General features: G+C 35.6%; 1 protein-coding gene across 1 annotated transcript; it reads right to left on the reverse strand.

The window, feature by feature from the left end:
* Nucleotides 1-175: 175 nt before the first annotated feature.
* On the reverse strand, nt 176-24,500 carry LOC103781576 (protein MRVI1-like; the record flags this gene model as incomplete). The annotated part of the gene is made up of 11 exons (XM_008949301.1): nt 24,398-24,500; nt 18,919-19,019; nt 16,138-16,208; nt 11,667-11,840; nt 10,989-11,066; nt 10,496-10,545; nt 10,044-10,085; nt 8,323-8,913; nt 5,922-6,000; nt 2,921-3,041; nt 176-206 (listed from the first exon to the last, which is right to left on the reverse strand). Coding segments are annotated over exons 1-11 (1,404 nt in total), but the record flags the coding sequence as incomplete, so codon positions are not given.
* Nucleotides 24,501-26,983: the final 2,483 nt, after the last annotated feature.

Consider the following 26,983-nt stretch of genomic DNA (forward strand, 5'->3'; position numbering starts at 1 on the left):
ACCTCCCTAGCTAGATTCAATTCAAAACAATTGCCTATATTTAATGAAATTGTTATTTGTTTGAGTTCAATATACTTTTTTTCTGTCTTTTTTTTTAATCCTATTATCTGGTTCTAATAACCACCCTTAGACTTAGAGTAACCACTTAAAATAATTAGCTTAAGCATATACTTACCTCAACTTCTTTCTCAGTAAGTGGAGGGGAGCTAGAAATAAAAGCAAAAAAAATATAAAATCACATTTTAATTAGCATTATCACTAAAAACAAAGCTATGGGAATACTTATTCAAAAAGAACACCAAAAGACATCCTCCCCTTAAATATTTTAAGGTTTCTTTTGGTGAAACCAGTATTTAATTAATTCAATTCTATGTGTTATGGCTAAACTCTATGTGGTTTTATTTTAAAAGCCACAGCAAAGTATCATCTGAATATTGACAAAAACAAGTCAAAGCTTCTGGCCACTGCAAATACTGCTATCTGCACTACACTGTGATAAGCTGCAAGTACTAGAACAAGACAGAAGTTACCCTTTTTGGGTTGCAGGTGTCATAAAATGTTATACTTTTGATTATCTTTACCTGTTTACTTTCTAACAGTTGAAACCTCGTGATTATGATCACAGATAATGACAGATATGTGGAATTCAAAACAGCTCACTGTATACTAGACTACCCTGGTTTGGCTGCTAACTTTGTTAGAAGTTAGCTAACAATGATTCTGACACTGACAAAATATATCTTTGAATTTTATGAGTCTTCCACCACAAGAATGATTATTTACTACACAAAACTAGGAAAAGCTACCAAAATGCAGTTTCATAGAATACTGTAAAAGAAATGAGATAGGCAACATTATATTGCAAGATCTTAAAGGCAGTCATCCCCTATGTTTGAATTTACAGGTCCTTACTCCCTGTAACTGTCCCAAAACATCAGAGAGCTATTCAGTTTTATGCAAATGAACAGAGATGTGAAACATCTGAAAGAAATTACAGGAGCTGTATATACAAATTCTATTGGATGGCAGTGATAGGAGTTGTGATTGACATACCTGTCATACACTCTGCAGACATGATACTTTCAGAAAATTCAAATATTATTGTAATATTCATTGAACCATTAATCCCAAATATAGAAATCAATGCATCTGGAATCAATGCACCGCGGATTTTTCTTGTTGGGTAGAATAATACTGATACTTAGAGCACTGGCTAGAAGAAGGGAGGCTACTATGTCCCCTGAATTGGAAAACTATTTTGTGCCTAAAGTATTAGTGTTCATATTACTTACTGTTATTCTGGGAGGAAGCCAACTAGAAGGAGTAGTCCTTCTAGAAGGAAGTTGGAAGCATCTGTTTGTGCTATATAACACAGCACAGAATGATAAAATTCATGTCTATCCCATGGCTGGGAACGTTCTGGGAAATATATCATAAGAATGAAAAGTTGTGTGTATGTGTTCAATAGCTTAAGCCAACTGAAAGATGTTATCTGAAAAACAGAAGATCTGTATATTATCTGATCCTCAAAGCCAGTTCAGCATTTACTTATTTTGTACTTAGCTATGAAATGACTTCTTTTCTCAGTATTTGATTACAATCAAGTGACAGTCTCTTAGAACTTCACCTCATGCATTCATTTATATAACATGTTGTATACAACAGTTTCTTCACAACAAATGTTAAATATGTATTTATTTCATCTGCACAGAGAACACTTATTGACTGCTTCAAATGACTGAAGGCCTCTGGCATTTATAGTATAAAAACATGCAAGTAAATTTAGGAATAGTTAGGCCAAATACATTTGGACTTTTTTTAACAGCTAATAAACTTTTTTTTTTAAAAATGGTTTTATTTCTCCTAAAGAAAAGGCTTACACAGAAATAGCTTAGGTTTATTAGAATATGATACAACATAAAATATGCTCCATCTCTAAAGTTATCTGTGATGCAAGGTATGTGAGGCATGTGGTAATAAATGCTTCATTTGAGCTTTCTTACCTATATTTCTTGGGCCAGTGCAAAATTTTTAGGATATGGACTTTTGTATCATTTTAGATGTAAACTTCCCCCAAAAAAAGGAAAAATCCACTTGAATTCTGCCCAGAAAATGTTAGGTTTGGATAGCAGTAAACTTATATCAGAACAAAAATTGCTATTTCTAAAGGTCTGGACAAGCATCTGGCAGGTAGTCTATTAGGACTCCACCTCAAAAGAGTACAGACCAGAGGATTGTCTTGCTGTAGTTACATTGCATTATGCAACAATTGTTCTAGTTTTAAATGATCTCTTGTATGGTGCTACCGTGCACATCTATAACATGCAGACATACAGTTTCAGATTGCCTAAGAGGGAAAGGACAAAATCTTGAGCCATGGTAGGTGTTAAGCAAGTTGTTTATAAGCTCCTACTTGCACAGCCCAAAATCAGGAAACTGGCAAGTGAGCTCTTTAACTACATTTGCAAAATAAATTCATTTTCTCTGGAAAATTGTCACCTGCAGAAAAACTGAAAATTCTTACATACCCAAATATTACCACTAGTAAGTATTATCTGGCCTGATTGTTTTTCTGGGGGGAAGAAATATTGACATTTTCAACATGAATTTATATCTGCAGCAGCAACCAGCAGGAGTGGACAGACTGGTGGAAAAATCTGCGTAAAGATGTACTTGTAGCATGCAAGGTTTCAGACTCCTTATGTAGAACTTAAAAGCTAATTTTAAACGTTGGCCAGTTACTGGAAGATGGCACTCTCCCAATTTTTTTCAGAAAATCTGTGTTGCACATTTTAAGAGGCAGAAGTTTCTCTACTTATTATGGATCCCTTATGAATGAAGTTCCGCAAAGGGAGTTCACTGGAAACCACCAGTGTGCCTTCCTCCAGATGATGTCTTTCTGCTTATAATGAGCTTTTACCTTCCTGGATGCAATTTGTGCACTCGTAGTTTTCGCAGCAATACATCAGGAATGCTGGGCATGACATCAGAGCTATGCTTGGTCTCTTCCTCTTCAGTAGGGGAAGGGAGAGGTGAAGGGCCTAAAGACATTTTCAGATAAAAAACTTATCTTATTTGAGAAGTCATGCATCAGCTATTAATAGTCAGCATCTCAGAGCTAAATAGGATCTTTTAGCCTGTGTCCTTTTTGAACTCATGGCTTTTTAAACTCATGAGGCTTTCACCCCAGCTCTACTGGGAGAAAAAAGTGAACAACAACAAGAGTCCATCCCCTTTGTGCAGAATGTTACTTCCTTAACTGCATATGGTGATACATCGTTCATCTCTCCTTCACTGTTTAAGTACAGGTACCCAGTCTACCTTTTGAGCAGTGGCAACAAAAGTAATCAGTACAATTGTCATCCTTTACGTAGAAAGAGTGAAGTAATATGCACTCTGACAGTCTCTAATGCACAGAAGAGTAATTCTTGTAGTAGTGTTTTTCCTAGAACTCAATGGGAACCTAAATGCATTACTGGAACACATAGCCTAACACTTTGCATTTGTGCTTTACCAGTACAGTTACATAATTTCTGGAATATTTTAGCTTAGATTTTATAATAAAGTACTGTCATTTTCTAAGGCTTTACATGTGTCTTGCCAAGATGAAGCCTAGTATAATGTACTATACTACAGATTTTGTGCACCATTCATGGTGATGAATCTACAACACACTTGTTGGCACTGCATGTTCATTGAAACAGGACATAAAGATTATAATTACACTCTCTACTTCCATCACTTTCATAAAGACCAAGATATGGCTCAAACTTGTTTTTTGCTTCAGGTTACTTCTTTATTTTCATTTAATCTAATATATAATAAGCCCCTTTCTCCTTCTATCTTGCAGAATTTAATGAAGGACTCTTCTATAGCAAAGTCAGGTTCCCCAGTCTGAATCTCAGACTTGGGACGATGCATTTGTACAGCTCTCCTGTTCATTTGGCATAACAGAAAGATTCTTAGGCATGCAAAACAAATAGCATGAAAGAGCTCAAATTTTGTACATGTGGAGAGCATTAAGATGAAAGACAGAAAAGAATGGGAGGTTGCTTCTAGCCACATTTTAGTTCTGTCCATTTCCTTTGTATTTAAAAATTCCTGTATTTACTTAAGAACAGTCATATGCATCCCCATAAAAAGCCAGCTTGACACCACAATGTCTCCAGATCCAATATATCCCACTTATCTAAACTTCAGTAGATGTAAAGCTACGCTTATTCTGACGATCACAATAACTTGGCATTGATAGCAAAACATGATGGAGCCAGTATATTTGATTCATAGCAGTAATAATGAAATATTTGGCTATTTCCTATTGTTTCAGCAAAATTACTACTATTAAAAAGAAAAAGGTGGCTTTTACAACAACGTAAGGAAGTAAGTCTCCCTAACAAAGTAACTAAGGATTTGACCCCTCGTTTTGCCCACTGAGGACAAGAAGTTGACCCTTAATATTCTGGCTATCACTTAGGTAAGTCCGTAGATTTAAAAAAACATGTGATGCTCATGAGACTTTGGTTGAAAAGCTGGATAAAATAACGCTTCGCTTTTCATAATGTTTTCGTCAAAAGTATAAAATCTGCCAAAATTATGTAACAGGCTGGTAAAATGGCACCTATTTTACACTTTCAAACAGAGTCTGTTAAATAATTTCTAGGAAATTATATATTAGCAGAGTGACAGGAATAATATTATCATATCTAAGAAACAAAAGATATAACCACTATATACAGAAAGAGGACAAGAAGTCTCTTTTAATCTTGTTTCATTCAGGCTGAAAATGAGTCTGTTTCCAAAGATAAGATGAAATACATTATCTCAGTCATCTCCCTTTAACATCCCCTTTAACCTAACAGAAACTTTAAGGCCTTACAAAACAGTCCCAAGTCAAATTTATGAATTAGCAAAATGGACAGTATTAGGAAAAATGGAAACTGTCTTTGGACCAAATCTTAAGATAATCAGTTTTGGCTTCTTTCATATCAACCCTCTCCATTTCAATTAGTATAGCCTTGAAGCCACTCTGAACAAGTTCTGACTTAAGTACTTCCAAAAAAATACAAAGTTTTGGATTAAATATTTTCAGCTGATCAGCACTACTGCTATTTAGATCTTCCAGTTGTTGAATTGCCCTCAGGATTATATCTTTACTCTTTATTTCTATTCTGAATCTTTTTAGATGGAACCTACAGGCATCAAATCTCATTTGCTCGTGTTAGATTGGAAAAAAAAGAAAACGTTTAGGTTCTATATTTCTGTTTCCTCATTTATGTTGAGTTTTAGGCCTTTTCCTTATTAAGAATTATACAAATTGAGCTACACTCCCCCCAGCTCCCCTCCCCCGCCTTCAGTTTATTGCAAGGCCTACTTTTGCAGTCCTTCAATCACAATTGTCTCTTCTCTGGCCTTACTCTTACCTATCCATATTGTCCAGGAGAAGGGTTGACCAGAAATGAACATGCCATTTCAATTATTTGCCACATGTATTCTAAACTAAAAAAAGCAGGAATAAAGCATTCCATCTCTTCTTTATACTTTCAAAGATGAAATTCACCCTTATGGCCACAATATCCTGCAGAGGTTACATCCATTCAGTCCATCACTGCTGAAGCTTTCTTCAGAAAGTCACTGAAACTTCAGACAGTCCTCCATCTAGTAAGTACAAGCCAGAGTGTTCTAGACATACATCTTTTAATTTGGTTGTAATACTACCTACAGTATCTTCTTAGCTCAGATAATCAAGAAATTCAGGCACTTCCATTGCTGTTATTTCTTATTCATAATTTACTACCCTCTTCTATGACTGCTTCATTACAACTACTATTGCAATTGAAGAAAGACTTTTAACTCCTCCACATTAGTCAGTTATAAAAATCAGTGTATAACAAACAAACAAACACTCTTTAATGATACTGCACCTTTTTCCTGTTCTGCTGCTTCACTAAGATCAGGAAGTTTAAGTCCAACTAAATTTTGATTTCTCATCAAAATATGTTCCTGTTAACAAAAAACAGTAACATTTCTAAGTAACTTAAATAGAAATCTCAGTTTAAATATCCCTGCCATGTGAACACTAAATATAACATTTACTTTAGTTAATAAACATAATGGAGATATTTATGTTACATGATAGCCATATGCTACATTTAATTGATACATGTAAATTTACACACACTCCTAAATATTACATATGTCAAATTCAAACATGTATGATTAAGAAAAATCCCTAGTAATGCAAAGAGAGATTTGTCATGTGCTTTTTACTCATGTAGAAAAACTGAGTTTTAGTAAATCAGAGGAAAAAAAAAAAAGGCAATTTTGAATATAGCCACAGTTACATCCCAGTATCCTGGAAAATATAGAAGACTCAGAAAAATCACACATATGAGACTTTGCCACATTGATTATTCAGTAGAATTTATTCACACAGAAGTTCGGTATACTACGGCTGCAAGTTAATAATTCACTGTTACTGTACTCTGTCTCTATTCCTTACAGGTAGGGAAGAATATGCTCTCAGGGATTAAACCTTATTATCTTATTTATCCTTCTATCATCATCTCTTCATTTTCTACTTTCATATTCTTAAAACACATTAAAAATTCACAGACACCTGCTTCTGCTTGTAAATAGACAATTCCTACTGGAGACAGACTTCAGAACTCATCTAACTGGAATTATGTATCACATTGTTGGATTCTAACTAACTACTAATAGTACTTAAGAACTAGGACTTTCAAGGTTATATGGCTCATGTGTCTCTATAATCAAAACTTCCAGTACATATATGCTAAAAATGTGTTATATAAACAAGAAAAGATTAATAACTAAATTGCCATTCCCAAGCAATGAAACAGGAATTAATTAACTGAAAAGCAGAACCTGAAGTCCTCACCTGTCAGCCCTTCATTCATCTTAAAATATTAACTACTGGAGGTCAAAGAAAATATTCTTATTAGGCTGTTAAGGAAGGTAACTACTACTGTTTATTTATTTTTCTTTCAAAGGTCATTTTTGCTATACAAGTCAGTTGCTTTGTGAAAGTGGTGTATAATTTCATAACATATCTGCTTTTTTCAATACACTGGTTAACTCTTAGGGTTTAATTCTTGATTTTTACCAATCATGTAGACAATTATTTAGCATGAGGTCAGTTAATAGATTTTTGCAGTCCCAGTCTATCCTTCAAGAAGCTGCCACATTTGCAGCATGTTAGAATTAGGAACTGTAAGTCTGGCCACCCTCTAGCTGCCCTTGCTCTCAGAGACACATAGTTTTAAAACTCTGGACACTTCGAAAAATTTTCTGAGAATGGCCAATAAGCAAAAAATCATCCCCAAATAATTTTTAGTCCTCTGAGATCTTACAAATGTAATGTTATTGCAAAGGCTAGCATTCTTGAATGACAGGCCCACTGCCCTTAGAAGGAAGAATAACAACTGATACAGGATTCAAAAACACTCAGCTGATCAAAGTAAAAGTGATTTTTAAATCCAAAGAGATTTTACAAATAGTATATGACACACAGAGGCTTTTAAGCCCTTAAATGAGAGTGTAGTAACCATCTCCAAGATTCAGTTAAAGATTTCTGTTTATACACAGGTATACTCAGCCCACACATACAGAAATCAGTAATTTAGCCAATATATTGTCAGAGCCCATGGATCTAAGGACAAATGCGAAAAAGCGGGAAAAGCACATCACAGGGAAGCAAAGGAAGTCAGAGAGCATAACTGACCATTTTAAAGGGAATGTTCTTACATCCTGAGGAAGGAAAGATTCTTTACATCTAAAACTCTCTCTAGAAATCAAACCAGACCACTCTAGTTCCATCGTAGTCCCAGCTATGTTTTACAAGTGACATGATTGTTAATCGATTGCTTCCTGTTTATAGGTCATGCAAACAACACACAAATGAGATATATTGTGGTTTAGACTCATGTTTCTGTGACAATGACAGCAATTTGTACTTTTTTGATGCCAATATTACATTTTTTTCTTGTGGGACAAGACCTGCATGTGTAAGACTGTATGTACATGCATATATGCATATCACATTGAAGATACCACAGTGAAGATGATGCATATTTGAAGAGAACTAAGAAACAGAATAATTCCATGAAATTTAGTTATATGCCACAATTTACTTAAGTTGCTTTGGGAAAGCATGACACAATTCTGCATTGATTTTGCTGAAACTGTTTCCTACTATATTACAGTATGCTTCTTGCAATGATACAATAATGCTAAGCAAGTTGAAAGTTTAGGAAGATTTGAAAATAAAATTAAACCAGGATATAACAGATGACCAGGACTCACCTCTCTGAGCTTTGTCAATTTCTGCATCCGAACTGGCTGAACCTGGATTTGAAGGTCTTTGAATGCTTTTAATTGATTGCTGGCTTTATTACCAATAACAAAGCTTTTATCCTCATCAGATGGCAGTTTTAAGGGTGTTTTATCTTTCTGTCCAGGCTCCAAGCTATCCCACGATACAGCCCGTAGTAGAGGACGCAGTCCGCACAGTTTAAATTCTGGTTTACATGAAACTTTATGGTCTCTAATTTCTGGAACAGGAATTTCTAGCTTTGAGTCTATATTTCCTATTCCTGGTCCCGGTAGATGGGTTCTTAAAGGAACATCATTTTCTTTCGATTTCTTGAGGAATGATTTTCCAAGTTCATTTTCACAAACATTCCTGCAAGTATTAAGAGACATTCTGCCACCATCACCACCTGGAGGGGACCATTTAGTTGAAGTATCCATATGTTTACGTGGATCAAAGTTTTCTTTTTGTTCTGAGAGCTTCTCTTTGGGGTTTTCAAAACCAGCAGAATGAGGAACCAACCTTCCCTGAGAAACCTTTCTTTGATCATTCTGCCTTTGATCAGTTAATCCTTTTGCAGCATTCTGAAAGTAGACAGACACATATAAACCACAGAAACTAGTGCAGATTCCTCTTTTTCCTTGCCCAAGGATAGAGTTTCACTGTAAAAAGCCATTTCCTTTTCCTTGGCATTTGTTTGCTTTTAAACATGTGCTGTTGATGAGAGAATAATTCTTAAAAGGCACCTGAAAGAACACTGAATTGTGAAGCTCTTATCTGAACTTTTCCTCTCATTCCAGTCCATCATAGCAACCCTCATATAGCCAAGTTTCTCATCATCCTAATATAAGGTTTGTCTGACTACATGCCTTTAACCCTGTACTTTATAGCACCGTAACTTTCATTTTATTATTTTCCGTTAGTTCCTCACCTTCCCAAGGGAAAAAAAACATAGGCTTATACTCTAAGTTAAAGCACATACTGTAATTTCTCTCTGCTTTCTTTGTGTGTAGTACCGTAAATAATAATTTTGCTGCAACTTCTGCAGGATAACTGGCAAAAGAAGGTTTGCCTATACTTTGCCTACTTTGGTAGAGAATCTGTGTTTTGTGTAAGAGCACCTGTGACAGTAATTTAAGACAACCAAGAAACAATCTAACTCTGGGCTCTGCCTCTGACATGTTGCTATTCCTCTCCTTTATAGTTACTGCTCCATAATTCTGCTGTCATACTACTTTTCATAAGTACTGTTTAATTCGCTCACAGAAAAACCTCTTTAGAGGGTAATCTGATATTACCTAAAACAAATTAGGAAGTATTCATATAAATTGCTCCACCAATAATTGTCTGGAGCACTGACATCCCACCAGTGGTGCAGAACATGAGGTACAGTAACTTCTTCCACTGAACCAAAGGCATGTGGAAGAGGATATCTGTCTAAAAAATGAGCATATACCAAAGTGGCTAGACTAGACATTTTTACTTATAAAGGTATTTAGCATATTGATGTTAACTGAGCTATAGGAGGATGCATGATAGGACATAAAGGCTAGCTGTAAACCCATTCTTCTCCACTACATTTGCAGTTGCTTCACCATTTCTTAGAACAGTATAATTTTTCTTTTCAGTCACTGAATAGTCTTTTAGCCTGTTTAGTCACATGTATGCTAGGACCAACAGGCAGATTTTGTTCAACACAATGCAAAACACTTGCCTCTGCAGTTTGCCTGTCATCCTCTTTTGCACTTCTGATATTCTAGCATAAAAGGAAGAAAAAAAAGTTGCCTTACAAGGTTATCTTTCACATCTATGCCGCAAATGTTTGATACAGATATTAGTGGATAACTGAATCTCTTAACGTTTACACTGCTTGTCACATTTATTTATGAAGTAATTTTAGGGGTTATTTTTTCCCATAGGTTAGGATTATATTGGGTCTTTTTCAATTTTCTACACTGAACAGATCTCTGTTGTCCTTCAGCCCATGTTATGTTACAGATTTTTGTCTTCAGAGCAAACATTTATTAGTTCCTCACTCCACAGGAAAAAAAAAACAAAACAACAATAATCCAATATCCATATAAAATGGTATTCAAAACATCCCATGTTCCAGTAATATAGTACTGTAATAACCAAGTTACTTTGAAGAGTATTCAGCTTTCTTACCTGCCCTGGAGATACTGACTCGACACTAGTTGTTGTGCATGCATCAGAACCTAGAAAGACACACACACAGAATTAGGACATACCCTGATGTGATTTTGGCTCAAAATTGTTACCCCTACAGCATTAGCAAACACACACATGCATGGTTGCACGCAGTGTATTAAGGATGAAATTTAAATATGGAAAATGCTATTTAAAAGGGAAAAAAAATTCTTTAAAATATAGTAAGATCATTCAAGCTTCTCAGAATTCCAATAATGCAAAGATTTTAAAAAAAGCGACATGTAATCTAGCAGCACCAGAATAATAAAAAATTAACACACACACACACACAAAAAAGTAAAAAGACATATTGTGTGCATTCATGAGTTACATCATTTTCATGATGGGATGCTTCAATCCACAGATTTTGACTTCACCTCATGAAATATTAAAAAATTCATTTTTGTGAGCTGTTCTAAGTTAAAGTTTGAGCTTGCATAGATCATTTTACCTGATGGAACTGGAAGAGTGAGAGAGTTGCTCTGCGATGTTGCTGGTGAAACTTTAGGACTAAGTGTAGGGGAAACTGCTTAATTAAAACAAAGACAAAAAAAGGTAGTTTTACCCTCTAGGTTTGTAGGTTCTGAATTCTTAAAATTCAGATAAGATTAAAACATGAGTCTCATAGTCAACAGTCATATGTACGTCCAGAACTTGACAAGTAATTTTAATTGTCAGGTTGTACTTGACAATTAGGAACTTAGAGTAGTTTTACCTCATATAGATGCCATAAACAAATGTAAGTCTATTGATACACAGAATCCTTAGTTTTCTGATACTGCAAGCACTGCAGAGAAGTTGACACAAGAGAAGGATTCACAAGGAATTTAGAAAAAAAAAAAAAGAAAATTTAATTTAAAAATAACAGCAATTTGGTTATTTTTCCCCTCCAGAAAGCATCAAGCTGCTTTTAAGAGAGAACTTTGTTTTGAATTGGCATTTCAAAGCGAAATCAAAGTAATTTCTGTTTTACATGGAATTGTGATGAGGGGCAGAGGGATTCTGACCTTCAAGTTAACAAAATGTATGCATACAGTAGCAATATATGCATATACAGAAGATGCTTGTTTGTGCCTTTGCAGATCTTCGAAGTAGAATATAAAACCTTATTTTCAGAATCTGCACCTACCTGTGGGTGACTCTGGAAGGCTGCTTCTTGACTTTCTGCCTCTGCGCATTAGAAATCTCTCACTCACTTTCTTTGCTTCCTCTAGTAATTCAAGGTTCTTCTTCTTGTCTTCCTCTGATATTTTGACATCTGGTAACGGGTCATTTACTAGATCAATCACATGACCGCTGTTGTCTGGGTAGAAGATATCAGAATTAGACCTGTATCTCATATTTCCAGATATGTTGTGGCATTTCAGAGTAACAAGTATAAAACCTTTTTATAAATTTAGCTTTGAGCCTGCATTTAGCAGACATTAATGTCTGCTCATTTCTAATGTTATAATCTTAAGCTTAGAGGAAGTCTTCAAAAACACAGAAAACCCACAAAATTAATACACTATGAGCAAAGATGTTCCAATATATGACACTGGCTTTTCTAGATGTGTCCCCAGTACAGTTTTTCTAATTTGTCAGTAAAAGTGACATTAGATCCATCTCCACTAGAAGTACTGGCATTTCTGTTGTAGACCCGTTTTTTCCATGCATTTTTGTATGTCCAGTTTTTCAAGGCTAAGGTTCCACAAACTCACCTGCCAAAGACCTATGCACACTAGTTTTAATATACAGGTGATTCCATCAAATAATCTATGAAAGTGCATAGCTTGGAAATATAAAGATTTTCTTCTATACAGAGTAAGAGCTTTCCCCACAAATGCAGAAACAACACTAAAGCTGCATCTGGCAAAGCTACAGGCAGAAGCTAAATAGCTAGAGCCCGAGAATTATAAAGGTGTTTTAAAAAAAAATAAATCTCTGCCATGTGGTGGCCCTGCAAGAATTTTCCAAAGAAACTGCAAATCCTATTTAAATGTCCAATGGTTAAAGAAGACATTGCTACATATTGCTTTTCCTCATGCCTACTTTTGTTGATATGTTAGATATGTGACACAGGAGAATGCATGGACCACAAACTGAAAGCTGCTGCCTTACGTGTCTTTAGATTTTGAGATTGTCTTGCATAGTTTTCTAAAAAAATTTTAATTAGTTGCAGAAATAATCTATTAATCTTTGGCTCCCAAATTGGTCAAAAGCACTAAACTTTGTGCACTATTTTTCACAGTTCTCTAAGCTATGATTAAGCAAATATAGCCCATTGTAGGAAAAGTCCTTTCTGTGCGAGTCGGTATGAATGACTTCTATAAGAACCTAGGCTTCTATAAACACTTATCTGAAAACAACTAAGAAGGAAACATATGCTGACAGGGCAGTGTGAGCAAGTTTTATCATGGGTTGGTAAATTCTACATGCTAGGAAGCTTGTTAGATCTGCAGGAAACAAACAGATCACCAAGAGCCTGCTCAATCTGTACAAGGCCACTGGCACATACTAGCATCAACTGCAAGTCAGACATTTCTTCTCCCAATTAACTAGTGATAGGACAAGAGGAAATGGGTTTAAGTTAGGCCAGGGAAGGTTTACATTGGGTATTAGGAAGAATTTCTTTACTGAAAGAGAGTTGACACGTCAGAACAGACTGCCCAGGGAGATGGTGGAGTCATCATCTCTGGAGGTGTTCAAAAAATGTGTGGATGTGGTGATTCAGGATATTGTTTAGTGATCATGGTTGTGTTGGATTGATGGTTGGACTTGATCTTGGAAGTCTTTTCCAAACTTAATGATACTTTGATTTATTCTCAGGTAACTATGAGACAATTTGTAACTGTGTGAGTGAACTCACTGTATGAGTGAATAAGGGACTGTGTTGTGTGAAGAGTTACATGGTATTAACAACTTCATCACATTAACAACAGCATAGTGAATAAAATGTGTTCTAAGAAATATCAGTTGGGACTGTCTCTCTCCCCAGCTTGATGCCTCTATTAGGGAAGTGGGAATTTATAATACTGTTTTATAATAAGAACAATTTACTGAAGAACAACTTGGGTGAGAGGGAGGGAAGTTATCAGATAAAACAAGAAAATTATTTTTAAATTTGACAAGAGCCATTACAGAAGAATCAGTCTTCAGAAAAGCTAAGGACATAAGCAAACAGCTGAAATTCAAGGGGTTTTGGTTTGTGGGTGTGGTGTTTGCTTGGATTTTTTTAAAATTTGTTTTGGTTGTTTTGTTTTGTTGGGAGGAGAAGCAGAATGTTTTGTATTTAGATTCCATAAATTTAGGTCAGTTTCAAGGCTGTCAAAAAGTATGCCCACAGATTGGATATTCTTAAAGAAATCCAGTTCTAAATGAAGAACTGGTTACATTAAGATTTTTGCATTCAAAGTTTGAGGGAAGGACATCCCATAGCACCTTCCTTGTGCCAACAAAAGAGAATCACAGAATCACAGAATGTTAAGGGTTGGAAGGGACCTCCAGAGATCATTGAGTCCACCCCCCCTGCCAGAGCAGGACCATCTAGTCTAGGGCAGGTCACACAGGAATGTATCCAGACGGGTCTTAAAAGTCTCCGGGGTAGGAGATTCCACAACCTCCCGGGGGAGCCTCTTCCAGTGCTCTGGAACCCTGACAGTAAAGAAATTCCTCCTCATGTTGAGGTGGAACTTCTTGTGCTCCAGCTTGTGACCATTGCCCCGTGTCCTATCGCAGGGCATAAGTGAGAAGAGGTTGCCCCTTCCTTCCTGACACCCAGCCCACATATATTTATACACATTAATTAGATCCCCCTAAGTCTTCTCTTCTCCAGACTAAAAAGCCCCAGGGCTCTCAGCCTCTTTTCGCAGGGCAGGCGCTCCAGTCCCCCAATCATCCTCATAACCCTTCACTGGACTCTCTCCAGTAGCTCTCTGTCCCTCTTGAGATGGGGAGCCCAGAATTGGACACAGTACTCCAGGTGAGGTCTCACCAGGGCAGAGTAGAGGGGGAGCACGACCTCCCTTGTTCTGCTGGACACACTTTCCTTAATGCACCCCAGGATCCCATTGGCCCTCCTGGCCACAAGGGCACACTGCTGTCCCATGGACAACTTGTTGTCCACCAGGACTCCAAGGTCCCTCTCCACAGAGCTGCTCTCTAGCAGATCTCCTCCTAACCTGTACTGATACATTTTATTCCTCCTGCCCAGGTGCAGGACTCTGCACTTTTTCTTGTTGAACCTCATTAGATTCCTCTTGGCCCAGCTCTGTATCAGCCAAACCTCCCAGTTTCGTGTCATCAGCAAATTTGCTGGGAAGACATTCTATACAGGTCATTAATGAGGATGCTGAACAGGATTGGACCCAGCACTGATCCCTGGGGGACTCCACTAGTCACAGGTCTCCAGCTGGACTTGGCACCATTGATCACCACCTGTTGTGCTCTATTGTACAGCCAGTTCTCAACCCACCTCACTGCCTGTTCCTCTATCTCGTATTTCCTGAAGAAGATCTGCAAGGCATGTTAATATCTATCTTCCTTGACCAGATAAGTTTTCCTTGGTATAGTCAACATCTTTGCTTTTTTAAAATCTCCCTTGCCTCCTGCCTCTTCTCCACTTGCACTTCCCTTCCCCTTTACTGCCTTTTTCTCTTTTCCCATGAATTCCATTTCTCCTGCTGCATCCCATCATCTCAGCACCTGTTTATAAATGACAAATGTTCAAAGAATCACTTGTTGATTATTTCAGGTCTTTATGATTTTGTATGTCTGTGAAATTATATTTCTTTCAGGCAAGTCAGATTTCTAACAGGAGAGACTTTGTAACAGGTTTAATTAGAAAGTGCCTAACTTCGAGAAGGAACATCTTAGAAAAGCAGCCTCTTATGATCATAACATAATTCATGTTGGAAAGAACTACTGGAGGTCATCTAGCCCAACCTCTTCAAAGCAGAATAAGTGGTGAAATCACACCAGGTTTTTGGTCTTTCAAGACAATCTTGTCTTGAAAGACCTGTAAGGACAGAGATGCAAAATCTCTCTGGGCAGATTGTCCTGATGTTTGACTCTATACTGTGGATTTTTTATGCTATGCAATGATCACACAAGTTCATGGCTTTACAGAAAATTATATTCATGCACAGCATGAAGCAGTGATAATTGGCTCAAGTTAAGTTAATGGCTGGGAGAAAGTAATGTTGTAAAGATAAAAATAATTTAAAAAAAATTATTTTAAATTTCTGATTTCCCCCTGCTCTCTATTTTGATAGGAGGTCTCACATACTTAATTCCTTCATCCTTTGCATGCGGTAGTATGATCATTCTATCAACTCTGTTCTTTTCAGGACAAGCAACAACCCAAATGCAAACATACCAAGACTAAGAACTCATGGGAGCTTTGCCACTGACTTAACAGGATGAACATTTAACGCAGTTTGTAGTACTCAGAAATCTGCATCCACACAATTGGTCCACCCAAACAACAATTTACTCTACATGTAGCTACCAGAAAACTAATAGAACTAATTATGTAGGAAGAGACTCATTAGAAAATTTCTTAGAAAATACATGTCATGTTTTCTGAGAAAACATCCTAGCTTAAATAAATAACTTCTTACCAACAGAAGTCAATGAACTTGTTGGATTTCTAGTAGCGCGGTTAGAATGTCTCCTATGAGGACTACGAGGCCTAGAGGGAAAAATGAACCAAGAAAAATTATGGGAGCATGCCATCAAAAAAAAATTCTACTTTTTTTTTTTCTACTTAATGTAACATTAAAAAGAAAGCACTTTCTCTGGTAAAAAAAAAAAAAAAAAAACCAAACCAAAACAAAATGGTTTTACTGCAATTCCTCTCATCTCCAAGCAACTGGAAAATGGAGGAAGGTTGAAAGAAAGAAGGAAAATTACAGAAATTGCTCTTACAAAGGTGTTCTGGCATTTGCTGGTACCCTCATACACTGTGAACTTCTGTTTTCTCAGAAAAAAATTATCTCTTTAGTTCACCATTAGGACATAAAATGCATGTAATTATGGCACATTGCAAAAAAAAAAAAAAAAAAATTACGTTTTGTAAATTGTTACTGCTTCCTAAACTAAGGTTTTTGACTGAAATAATTTCTTAGGCTCCCACACTGACACTCCCATATAGCACTATGGGAAATTTCTAGATCGAAAACCAGGTGAGTCTCAAATGACTGCGAAAATTAAATGCTAATCCAGCAAATAATGCTGCTTTTAAAAGGCTGCATTATAATTCTGACTCTTAAATAATCTTCAAAAATACAAGCAAACTTTGTTTAGATATATGATAATACTTTCTGATAATTTTTTTCCCATATTTTAAGTCTAATGACAGGTAAATAAACTAAAAATTGTAGGTCAAGAAGTACGCTTTATCAGAAGACTGAAAATAACCTTACTTCAACTCAAAATGGAATTAAAGTTCCCTACTTGAAACAGGATTATTATTTCCATTTAACAGCTTACTTTCCACATATGCTTAACCTCAAGGTGGTATTCTTGCCCTCTCTACCTGAATGGGCCCAGTCAGCTGCTTCAAAACTCACTGTAGTATACTGTTCAAGTTAGACACTTAAGTTGTCCAACTGTCTAGCTTAGAAACATTATCTGCTTGAATTTTTGACTGATACCTGTTTGTTTTTTTTTTTTTTTCACAAGATCAGGAATGTAGTCATAGCCTAGTTTCCAGGTGCTACAGAAGTTTCTTTTGCAGCTTCACTAAAACTGGAAGGAGGACTGAACAGATACAAGGGAGGAAAGGCAAGAAGAGAGCTGCAAAAGCAGCCTACATTTGTTGCTATCTGTAAGCATATCTTAATTTGCTTTAGAATAAAATTTTAAAGATGGTGGCTAATAATATCATGATATACTAATATCTCAGAATATTATCTTATGAAACAAAGTTAGCCAGCAATGACAGACTAGCACGAATTTTTGTACAGGAAGAAACAACATACAATAACAGTAGCTTCAGCAGCATCACCTTCAGTTGTATAAGACATTATGTGTTTAAAGTCAATACCAACATAATATGCGTGACTGTAAGATAGATTTATTCTGAAAGACATACGTAATATGCTAATCCTGTCAAAAGAAGACAAGAAGCATTTTCAGCAGTTCATAAAACTATAGAACACTAAGTAAAAAAATTAAAATAACTGCAAAAACTATTTTTATATTTTTATTGCAAGCTATTTTTCATTATTATAAGCTTTCTTTGGAAATGTTCTGTCCTTACGAATATATTGCAAGTGCATTTATGCTAAAACCGTTCACTCATCCTTAAAACACACTTTAGTAGTTTAAGGATCATGCAAACAGATTTGTAACAACAGTTTGCTGCTGCATTTTTCTTTCAAAAGACAAAAGAATAACAACAGATTGCAAATCTTACTGCTACAAGTCTGTTTTCCCATATGATACTATGAATATTGTAACAAGATGGTAATATAGCTAGTTCTCTAATTCAAGAAAGGAATAGACAACACAGGCTTGGTGTGTGAGATACACTCATTTGCAAGAGTCAACACTGACTGCTGACCATACCTTGAGGAACTTATGCATATCTTGTATTTAAAAAAACAGTAATTTAGGTCTTAATTTCCTAACTCTACATCAGTCTACAAAGTCCTTTTTGGTTCAGTGGAAATATTTATAAGATTAAAGGGAGCAACACTGATGTATTTAATTAGTAGACCAAAATTAGGGACTTAGCTACTGAATTGAAAAATATGGGGGGGATGGTAGGGGTGAATACTTCAGGAAACACAAAAGTGCTCAATTGTACTTTTTTTTGGGTCTCAGTTGTGCATTGACTGGGTCTAAGTAAAGATTAAAATTTGGATAGGACAGTATTGCACATTGTCATGCACAGAACTTGAGGAATCCAACTGTAAATCATCCTTGTAGTAAGTATATAATTGAAGCACGCACACGTGTACCACTGTATGTTTACAAAAGGACTTGACCAAGCAATTTTTTCCTTGCTAGGCCATGGTTTTTTTTGCTTGCAAAAGGGTGCACTTCAAGAGTTACAGCTTCTAGTCCAAATTACACAAAACTTTAATTTATGTTTTTGTTTTAGTTTCAAAGTACACTATTCTGAAACAAGAGAAGTTCATTTAAACTTAGAGTATACTGAGTCTGTTGGCAGGCTTAGCATTATATGAGATTCTGCTCTTAGTATCCATTATATTCCTGGCCCTCTGCATCAAAAAAATCAGCATCAAAATGCAAAGACAATATGATCAAATTACAAATAGAGATACAGTAATAATATTTTAATACAATATACAATTTGACACAATACTTCAGAAAGACAGCTCCTGGAATTACTGTACAATTTATGCATAGATTGGTAATGTATTATGTAGTACCTGTTAACTAGATTTTTATCAATTTCTACATCTGGCGTAACAGCATTCTCTGGAAGAACAATAGATGGTATACTGCATGTTGTCCCTTCAGCAGTAGTGTCCTGAATGATTTGTGACAAATATAAAAATGTAGTTAATCAGAAATTCAAAACACTGAATATTCACACTCTATGTGGAATATAATGTGTATTGTGCAATTTGGCTAAAAGAGAAAATTACTAAAGTAAATGAAAATTAGCTCTTATTTGATAAAACAAATGTGAATTACAGGCCTAAACTTAAATTGCTAAAAAGATGATGGAGACCTGGAATATCTATTTTCTTAGCAAATTTTTAATGCACAAGCTAAAGTCTATAAGCATGGAACACATGAGAAAGCTTTTAAATGGCAGACAAAACAGAGCAAACCATTCCTTTACTGAAGAACAACACTTTGGGAACTTATCAGCTGAATGCAAGAACAAAAAACAGCTATGTATAACAGGGCTAAATTGGGTACATAGACCCTCCTAATGGTACTAGTGTGCAATGAAAGCTTGAATAAATGCACTATTAAGCATACACACGGTATCCAAAAAAACCTAGAAAATAATTTTGTTATCTTGTTAGTGTTCTGCTTGTTTTTTCTTGCCATTAATTGGAAAAACATTTTTAAAAATATAACTGCAGTATTTAATAACATACAATATAATTTTAAGTAACAAAAGGAACTGGGACTGAATATCAATATGTGTTTGCTGCCTTAAAAAAACTGGAGAACTTGTCCTGAGAACTTAAACCCACACCTTCTACCACAATAATGCCAATCAGCTGGAGACAAGGTATTTCTTTCCTGACATATCCCAAATGGAGATGCATCAAGTTAGAATAAATAACTGTGAATTTCACATATGTAGTGAAAAAAATGATTACTTCTACCCCATGTACTACATTCAGATTAACAAAACAAACAAACATATCAACCCCTGTACTTCTGAAAGGCTACATAAGCAATCTGGCATTTACAATCAGCCAAGAAGTTGAAATGAGTGATTCACATAAAATCATGCAGAGAAGGGAAAGTGTAGGCACCTGTTAGAAGTTGCAGCTTTTATTTTTGAGTAAAGTAATGAGCTAAGTAGAACATATCATAGCACTGTGAGTATTTATAGCTGGAGGGAAAGCTTCCCAAAAGTGGCAGGGGACTGCCATAATTCAATTTGTATAATTTAAACAATAATTAGAAAATTCTCAAATCCCAATTCCTTTTGCTAAGCACTGGTATGTACAAGTATTTTCTTTAATTTATTTTTTTGGAGTTTAAGTTTTTCTTTAAACAGCACCCCAAAGTTTCATAAGGAATTTTTACTTCCGTTGGCATTGTATTAGATAATAGAATGGAGTATTTTCAGTTGATCATCTAATCCAACTGCCTGAGCAATTCACAGCTGACCAAAAATTAAAGCATGTTAAGTGCTTTGTTGAAATGCCCCTCAAACACTGACAGGCCTGGGGCATTCATCACCTCTCTAGGAAATGACACTTCTGAATTTTCTAAAAAAGCACATTGGCTGTCCATGGCACAAAGCCAATTACATTCAACTGTTACAAACATTTTGCTTTTACTGAAATAAAATTTGCTATCAGTTTTGCTTACTCCATTGCAGAATGCTTACCTACTGGAGGCTGATACAAGTATAATGAATTCAGAATAACATTTTGCAATATTCATTAAATAAGCAGGTAATAAAAAGCTGTTATAACAGCACTGACCTAAACATTTACAGAATGAAGCACGTATAAAAATTCAACATTTTTTAACAAAGTAAAGGAAATTATTTCAATTATTTGAAACAAAGGCCATCAGTGAACCATTGTTTCATCTACTATCATGTAGAGAAGTTAGACTTGTCATAATGTTTGTTACAAAAAACAAGTAGCCAAGAGTATAAATTAAAATGGAATTATGTACATCCAGGGAGCTAACAGTTACATGACTGCTAATATCTATGAGATACAATGGAATTCCTTTCAATATCTCTCCAAGTGCTGCATTTTATTCTTGTTGAAATACTATCTTTTCTGACGAATCCAGAGAACTCTAGAGACATTTTGAAAAGGGTGCAATATTAAAGTATACAGCATAACCCTTATTCCTCTCAAAGGCGATAAAATATGCTTTGGTTTGGATATCTGATGTAGGATTCCTGATTCTGTTTTGAACACCTCTTTTTTTTTTTTTTAACTGAAATAAATACATTCCTTGCAGCTCCGTGCTTCTATACCAGCAATTCTCATATGATGTTCTTTGGCTAGTTCACAGTCAGTCACAGGAGAAAATAATATGAAGATTCAAGTTTAAGAAAAGCATCCTTATAATACTGGAAACATTAGAATGTAAAAGCATAATAGATTATGTGATTCAAGTGCACAACTGACATTGTATGATAATAGTTTGATAATAGTTTGAAAGCAATTTTTTTCCTGAAAATGTTACTAATTAACAATGAATTTTGTCTAAGTCTGTGACAAAAATTCAGGTGACTGCCCTGCTTCTGAGGCAAAGCAAAATACAAAAAATACAAAAATACAAAGCAAAATACATTACTCTTGGTCAGCAGCTTAGCAGTTTGACCTATTCAGGTGAAACTCATGCCTCCTATTGTCCAAACCTATTGTACACTCGTACAGGAGAGGGGCAGGAAGAGCTAGAGCATGAAGCTCTTTACACGGCCAGATGGCTTTTATCAAAAGAAAACTTTATAATCTGAATAGTACTCAGACCATTATATGTAGATCTTGGAAGAGACACTTTAACAGGAAGCTTAAGCTTTCTCACAGTTGTACATCTGCACAGCGATGATACAGAAGTTTTCCATCACCCTCCCATTGCCTGTCTGCAACTGTCCTCTCTGTGTTAGCCTCCAAACAAGTCTGCTCTTCATATCCCAACATATGTCCCATTCATAGTCCCAATATATTCCTCATCTCCTAGTATCAGCGACTGTCTGCTACCAAGTCTTTGCTTCCTTTTTGTCCCAAGTTCTCAACCCATAAAAATGTAGGGTAAAACTGACTCCACCTCTATAGCTCAGCTGAGAACTGATCCATATGCTCCACAAGGATGATGACATGCCATCTAATCTTGCAGGGAGGCTCTTGTGCAGAACTGAGTGGATGGAACATGCACTTTGGTCCATAAAAGGAGATCCAAGATGCTCAGAGATTAGGGTGGACAGGACCTGCAGATATTCTGGCTACTAAGCTCTACCAAGCCCTCACTAAACATACAGAAAATTCATTTTTAGAAGTTTTATAATCTAGCCAAATTTGGGTGGATCTGAACAGTAATGGGAGGAGAAAAAAATTAAAGGTCTGAGCTGAATTTCAGAACAAATTTGGCCTGAGACGGGTATTTCTGTGTAAGGCTTCAGAAAAGTTATACATCCCAGAAAGCAATCTTTTGAGTGAAATGGGGTTTTAAATTAGCTTAATTTTAGATGTTGAAGTGAAATTATGAGCTTAGAGTTTAGCAAGTAAGGTAATGAAATTCACTTGTAACTGTTTCTAGTTGAAGCAGACATGAGAATAAAGTAAACACGATGAATGATGGAATAATCAGTGTACAAGAAACTTTACCAACATCTGAGACAGACTTTTCCTCAGCAGTGAGAAGAGCCAGTACAATAGTGTTCAGGATACAAAGAGAGGAGAAAGCTAGAAATAGAAATAGGGATTTTTTATTTAAAAAGAGGGAAAGATTACAACCAACCCTAAAAGTGTAGGGAGATTTATAGGCCACTAAAAATCTTAACACAACTGGTAAGGATCTAGTTTTCTTTGCTGCAGGTATGCATTACATATAGAAATTACATTTTTAATACTAGAAATCTAAAATCAGTTCTTAAGGGTATCCATGAAAGCATATTTTAATATATTATTATATGTGAAGTAAATGTAATTAAAATATGGAAATGACTAAAAATGACATCTGATTCCAAAGTTCTATGTTTTATGGTGTGAGAAACAATTATACATTATATATAAATATATATATATAATATATATAGTATAAAACACTTCTGAAACATCTAACACTATAACAAGACAGCACACATTGCATGCTCTTGCATACTCTTAAGTTCAACGTAGTCTTAAGAGTTCAATATACTCTTGCAATTCTTAAGAACACTCATGAGCAGTTGTGTTGGTTAAAATCCTTCCACTGTTACTTTCTGCCTAAAACTAATGATTTATCTAAAACAAAGCATTTTGCACAGTTAACCGATTTATGAATTGTCACATTATCATAGTTCACTTGGGACCTACCTCCAAAAGGCCTGTATAAGACACTTGAAAATTATTTTTAAAAGTTTTTTAGATAGCTGGTTGGAATTCTTCATTTATCCCATTTTATAAGCATGCTCAGAATTAGATTCATTGATGTCTGCTAGCTTTCAATATTTTTCAGTTTGGACATGTTTTACCTAGCAAGTCTTTTGTACTAAAATACTCTTCACACAAGCAAGTGAAAAAATAAAATCAAATCTTCTTGATCTAATATATGTTCTCAGCTAACAGTCTGATGAACTTGCATCCATCTGGGGTGTTTATCTTAAGCCAGGAAACTAACACTCAGCACAATGTGCAATTTAGATGGAATGCATGACAAATCAGTGTAGGGCTAACTGCTGACAATATTTTCCAAAAATGTTAACGTAGCGGATGTTTTCACCAAAAGTGTAGAATAAAGTGTCCTCAAATCCAATGACAGTGATACATTTTTAACTGAGGATGTGCCAAATTATAAATCCATTCTTTACGCCCGTTTGCATAAAACAGGATGATGTGCATAACTTGTGATTTTTTAATCATGGGAAGATTCTTCCCTTCATCTAAGCTATCAATTAAAAAAACCCTGCTTTATTAGAAAATAAAATATGATATGATAAAATATGATTAATATGTTTGGGGAACACCCATCTGCTCTCTGTATAGTTCCAGTATATGTTCAGCTACCACTGTGGCAAATAAAACTGAGAAAGATTACAAACCAAAAAGCAGATTTCCACCTTCCACACAAACACGAATTGCATAGCACCTTCTATATCTGTAAAGGCAGCACCAGATGTTCCAAGACTACTGCAAAGTACAATCTTAAGTTCTTTTCTCAAAGGTTAATGTTTTCTGCGATAACATGCCAGAAGACATTTTGGACAGTTTTGGTATAAGTGATTCAGAACAGACAGACATGTAAGCCTCCAGATTGACCTGATAAACAAAGGCTTGAGCAACTTCAGATATTTTTATAGAGTGAGGAATAAGAACTGAAGAATTCTAAGAATATCAACTGAAGGATCATTCACAGCTGCACCAATTAATCAAAACACACTAATACATAGCAATTATTAGGTTTTAATAAACTCCTAAGTATATGTGAACAGGTTTCAGCCTCAAGTTTCCAACAACTGTCAGAAAACACCTTTGTAAGAGTGCTTACTTTGGCTGGAGAACTGTTGTGTTGTGCCTCTTTTGATTGTCCCTTGTCTTCAGGTAAGGTTGGCATGGTGGACAATGTGAAGCACGTGGAACTGCAGCGTGGACTAACAGGACTATGCACTGCTGAGAGTATCTGTTTCAAGTTAGACTGAAGGCAAAAGCGCTGAGAGGCCTTGTGATCTGCAGGCTGGGTTGGATGCCAAAAATAGAAATCAAATCCATTTAAACCTCTATGCTCTAACACTGAGACCACTTACAATAACAAACAGTATTAAGGTTTAAAATTAAAAACACTATCTTGTATTTTGTTAACTAAAGCTTTCAAGGTCAAGTATAACTTAGTAAATCCATTCAAAATGGACAGTCTTCTGTTCTTGTTGCTACTTACATCTCTTCCCTCCATTTTGCAGGTTGTGGTTTTTGTTTGTTTTTTGTTTTGTGTTTTGCTTTAGTTTTTGTTACTATGACTGTTTTGGCTGTGACCAAACTACCCTCTCTAAAAATTCTCTAAGAACCAAACAGCATCCTGGATACCCCTAATATGCCTTTTAGTAACTAAGTCCTAATGCTACACAGTGTGATCTCAGTCTCAAAGAAGGGAGTAAAACTAGAAACTATGATCGTGGCACTCTTCCTTTGAGCAAGAGCAAAGCCTACGTGAGTTGTGCAAAGGCTTGGTGTACATCTGCACACGACAGCATTGTGCAAGACACTTTTGAAGCAAAATAGCAGTAATGCCCAAATGGAAAGAAAAGAAAATCACTACCTATTAGCTGAGAAAATTCTTGTTATTAGTATCAACAGTGGTTACTACCTTCACAAGGATATTATTAGCATTTAGGCCTGTACAGTAGTCTGAAGATGAGAATGTTAAGCACTAATCCATAGAGCTGCAGTGTATGTATTACAAGACTTACTATGACACCTACCGGATATTTAAGGAATAGTCCTCATAAATAAATCATTCAGCTCCTTGGTGGTGCCTACAGAAAACAGACAACGCAGTAATCAGATACAATCTGGTACACAGTTTCTGTCTAAACTAGTAAGAGCTAACTATATTCCATTTGCAGTTAATTTACAGCTGTCTGTAGAATGGAGCTATTACTCAAACAGTAATACAATGATTTCAACAACATAACCAAGGAGATAAATACACACAACATGCATAGGTTCAACCTCTAAAACACATTATCTTCTCCCAAACCTGAATCACTAATCTCATCTAAATTCTTTTACTCTTCTATAAATCCAGATAGATGGAACAAAGAGATTGAGATGGGGAGATGATTTGAAGTTCAAGGCACTTAGCAGCACTGTAAGATTTACCTTCCACAGTTCTCCCTTCCATTTCAGGGAAGGGGAAAGACATGTATTCGGGAACATATTGGTTTAATGAGTTTGACAATTAATTGTCAAAATACTTGTGTTGGTTTAAAAGAAAAAAAAAGGGATGAAACCATTCACAGGAGATACTGAAGCAGCCTCAGTAGCGACAAGTTTATCACATCAGTTTGTACAGAAAAAATTCTGTGTTGTAAAACCTACAAGAATGTGTGGAAACTTTGGACTACAGAAGCAGCTAAGACCCATGGTTTTATTAGAGTTATTTCAGATCGTATTGGCAATTTAATTTTTGCTTTTACTAGAAGAGGAATACAAGGCCACCTCACATGAAATTTAATGCAGAACTAATAGATTGTAAAAATTATCTTTATACAAGTATTCATGTGTTCAGAAGAAATAATTATTTCATTGAAGTTCTTTGATAGAGACTGTGGAAAAGATGCAGTATACATGGTATCATTATGAAGACCAAGATAAAGACTCCTTTTGAACAAAAGACATATTTTTTTTCAGAGCAGTATATGCTGTAGGAAAAGCATGTTTTGTAGACATTTTGAACCAGTTTCAGGTGAATTTCTAGCTCTATTGCAATATGCAGAAGCTCATGTTTGTATCATGATTTTACCCACCTTTGACTTCAAAAAAGAGTAGAGAATACTTTCTACAAATAAAAGATTTTAAAATGTTTACTAAGGCAAAATAGCTTTAAGGTCCCTAATATGATGGAAAAGAGACATTTATGATTACATATATTTTAATAAACCCACAGAGATTAGACAGATAGCATGAGCATTAAACATCTGTGTGTTTCAAGATTTAAGTATTTTTGTATCAAGCAACAGTCATCAACTCTTAGGTGAGACAGAAGTGAGGTAACTAAAAAAAGTGATGTGGACTTGGACTTGCTTTTTATCTCTGTAACAAAATCCTGGCATTCTACACCATTTCTGAGCTTGCAAGAACTCAATTTCAAACAAAAACAAGGAAGATATAAATTTGGATCTTTATCTAATCCCTCTTAGTGTTTCCCTTATGAATTTATAATCATTCTGATAGGCTCAACTCAACAGAATGTCAGGCTGGAAAAATCTGGAAAGCTTCAAGTCATAGCCAAAGTGTATTTGGAGTCCTGTGTGGAGCTGTGTATGCTATTGCATCATAGTGACTTATTCCTAATCTTAGCTGAGTTCCTAGTACATACTGAGATTAAAGTAATGCAAGTCATACAGAAACACGAAAG

Source organism: Merops nubicus, unplaced genomic scaffold (genome assembly GCF_000691845.1).
Source record: "Merops nubicus isolate BGI_N331 unplaced genomic scaffold, ASM69184v1 scaffold46091, whole genome shotgun sequence".
Classification (NCBI taxonomy): domain Eukaryota; kingdom Metazoa; phylum Chordata; class Aves; order Coraciiformes; family Meropidae; genus Merops; species Merops nubicus.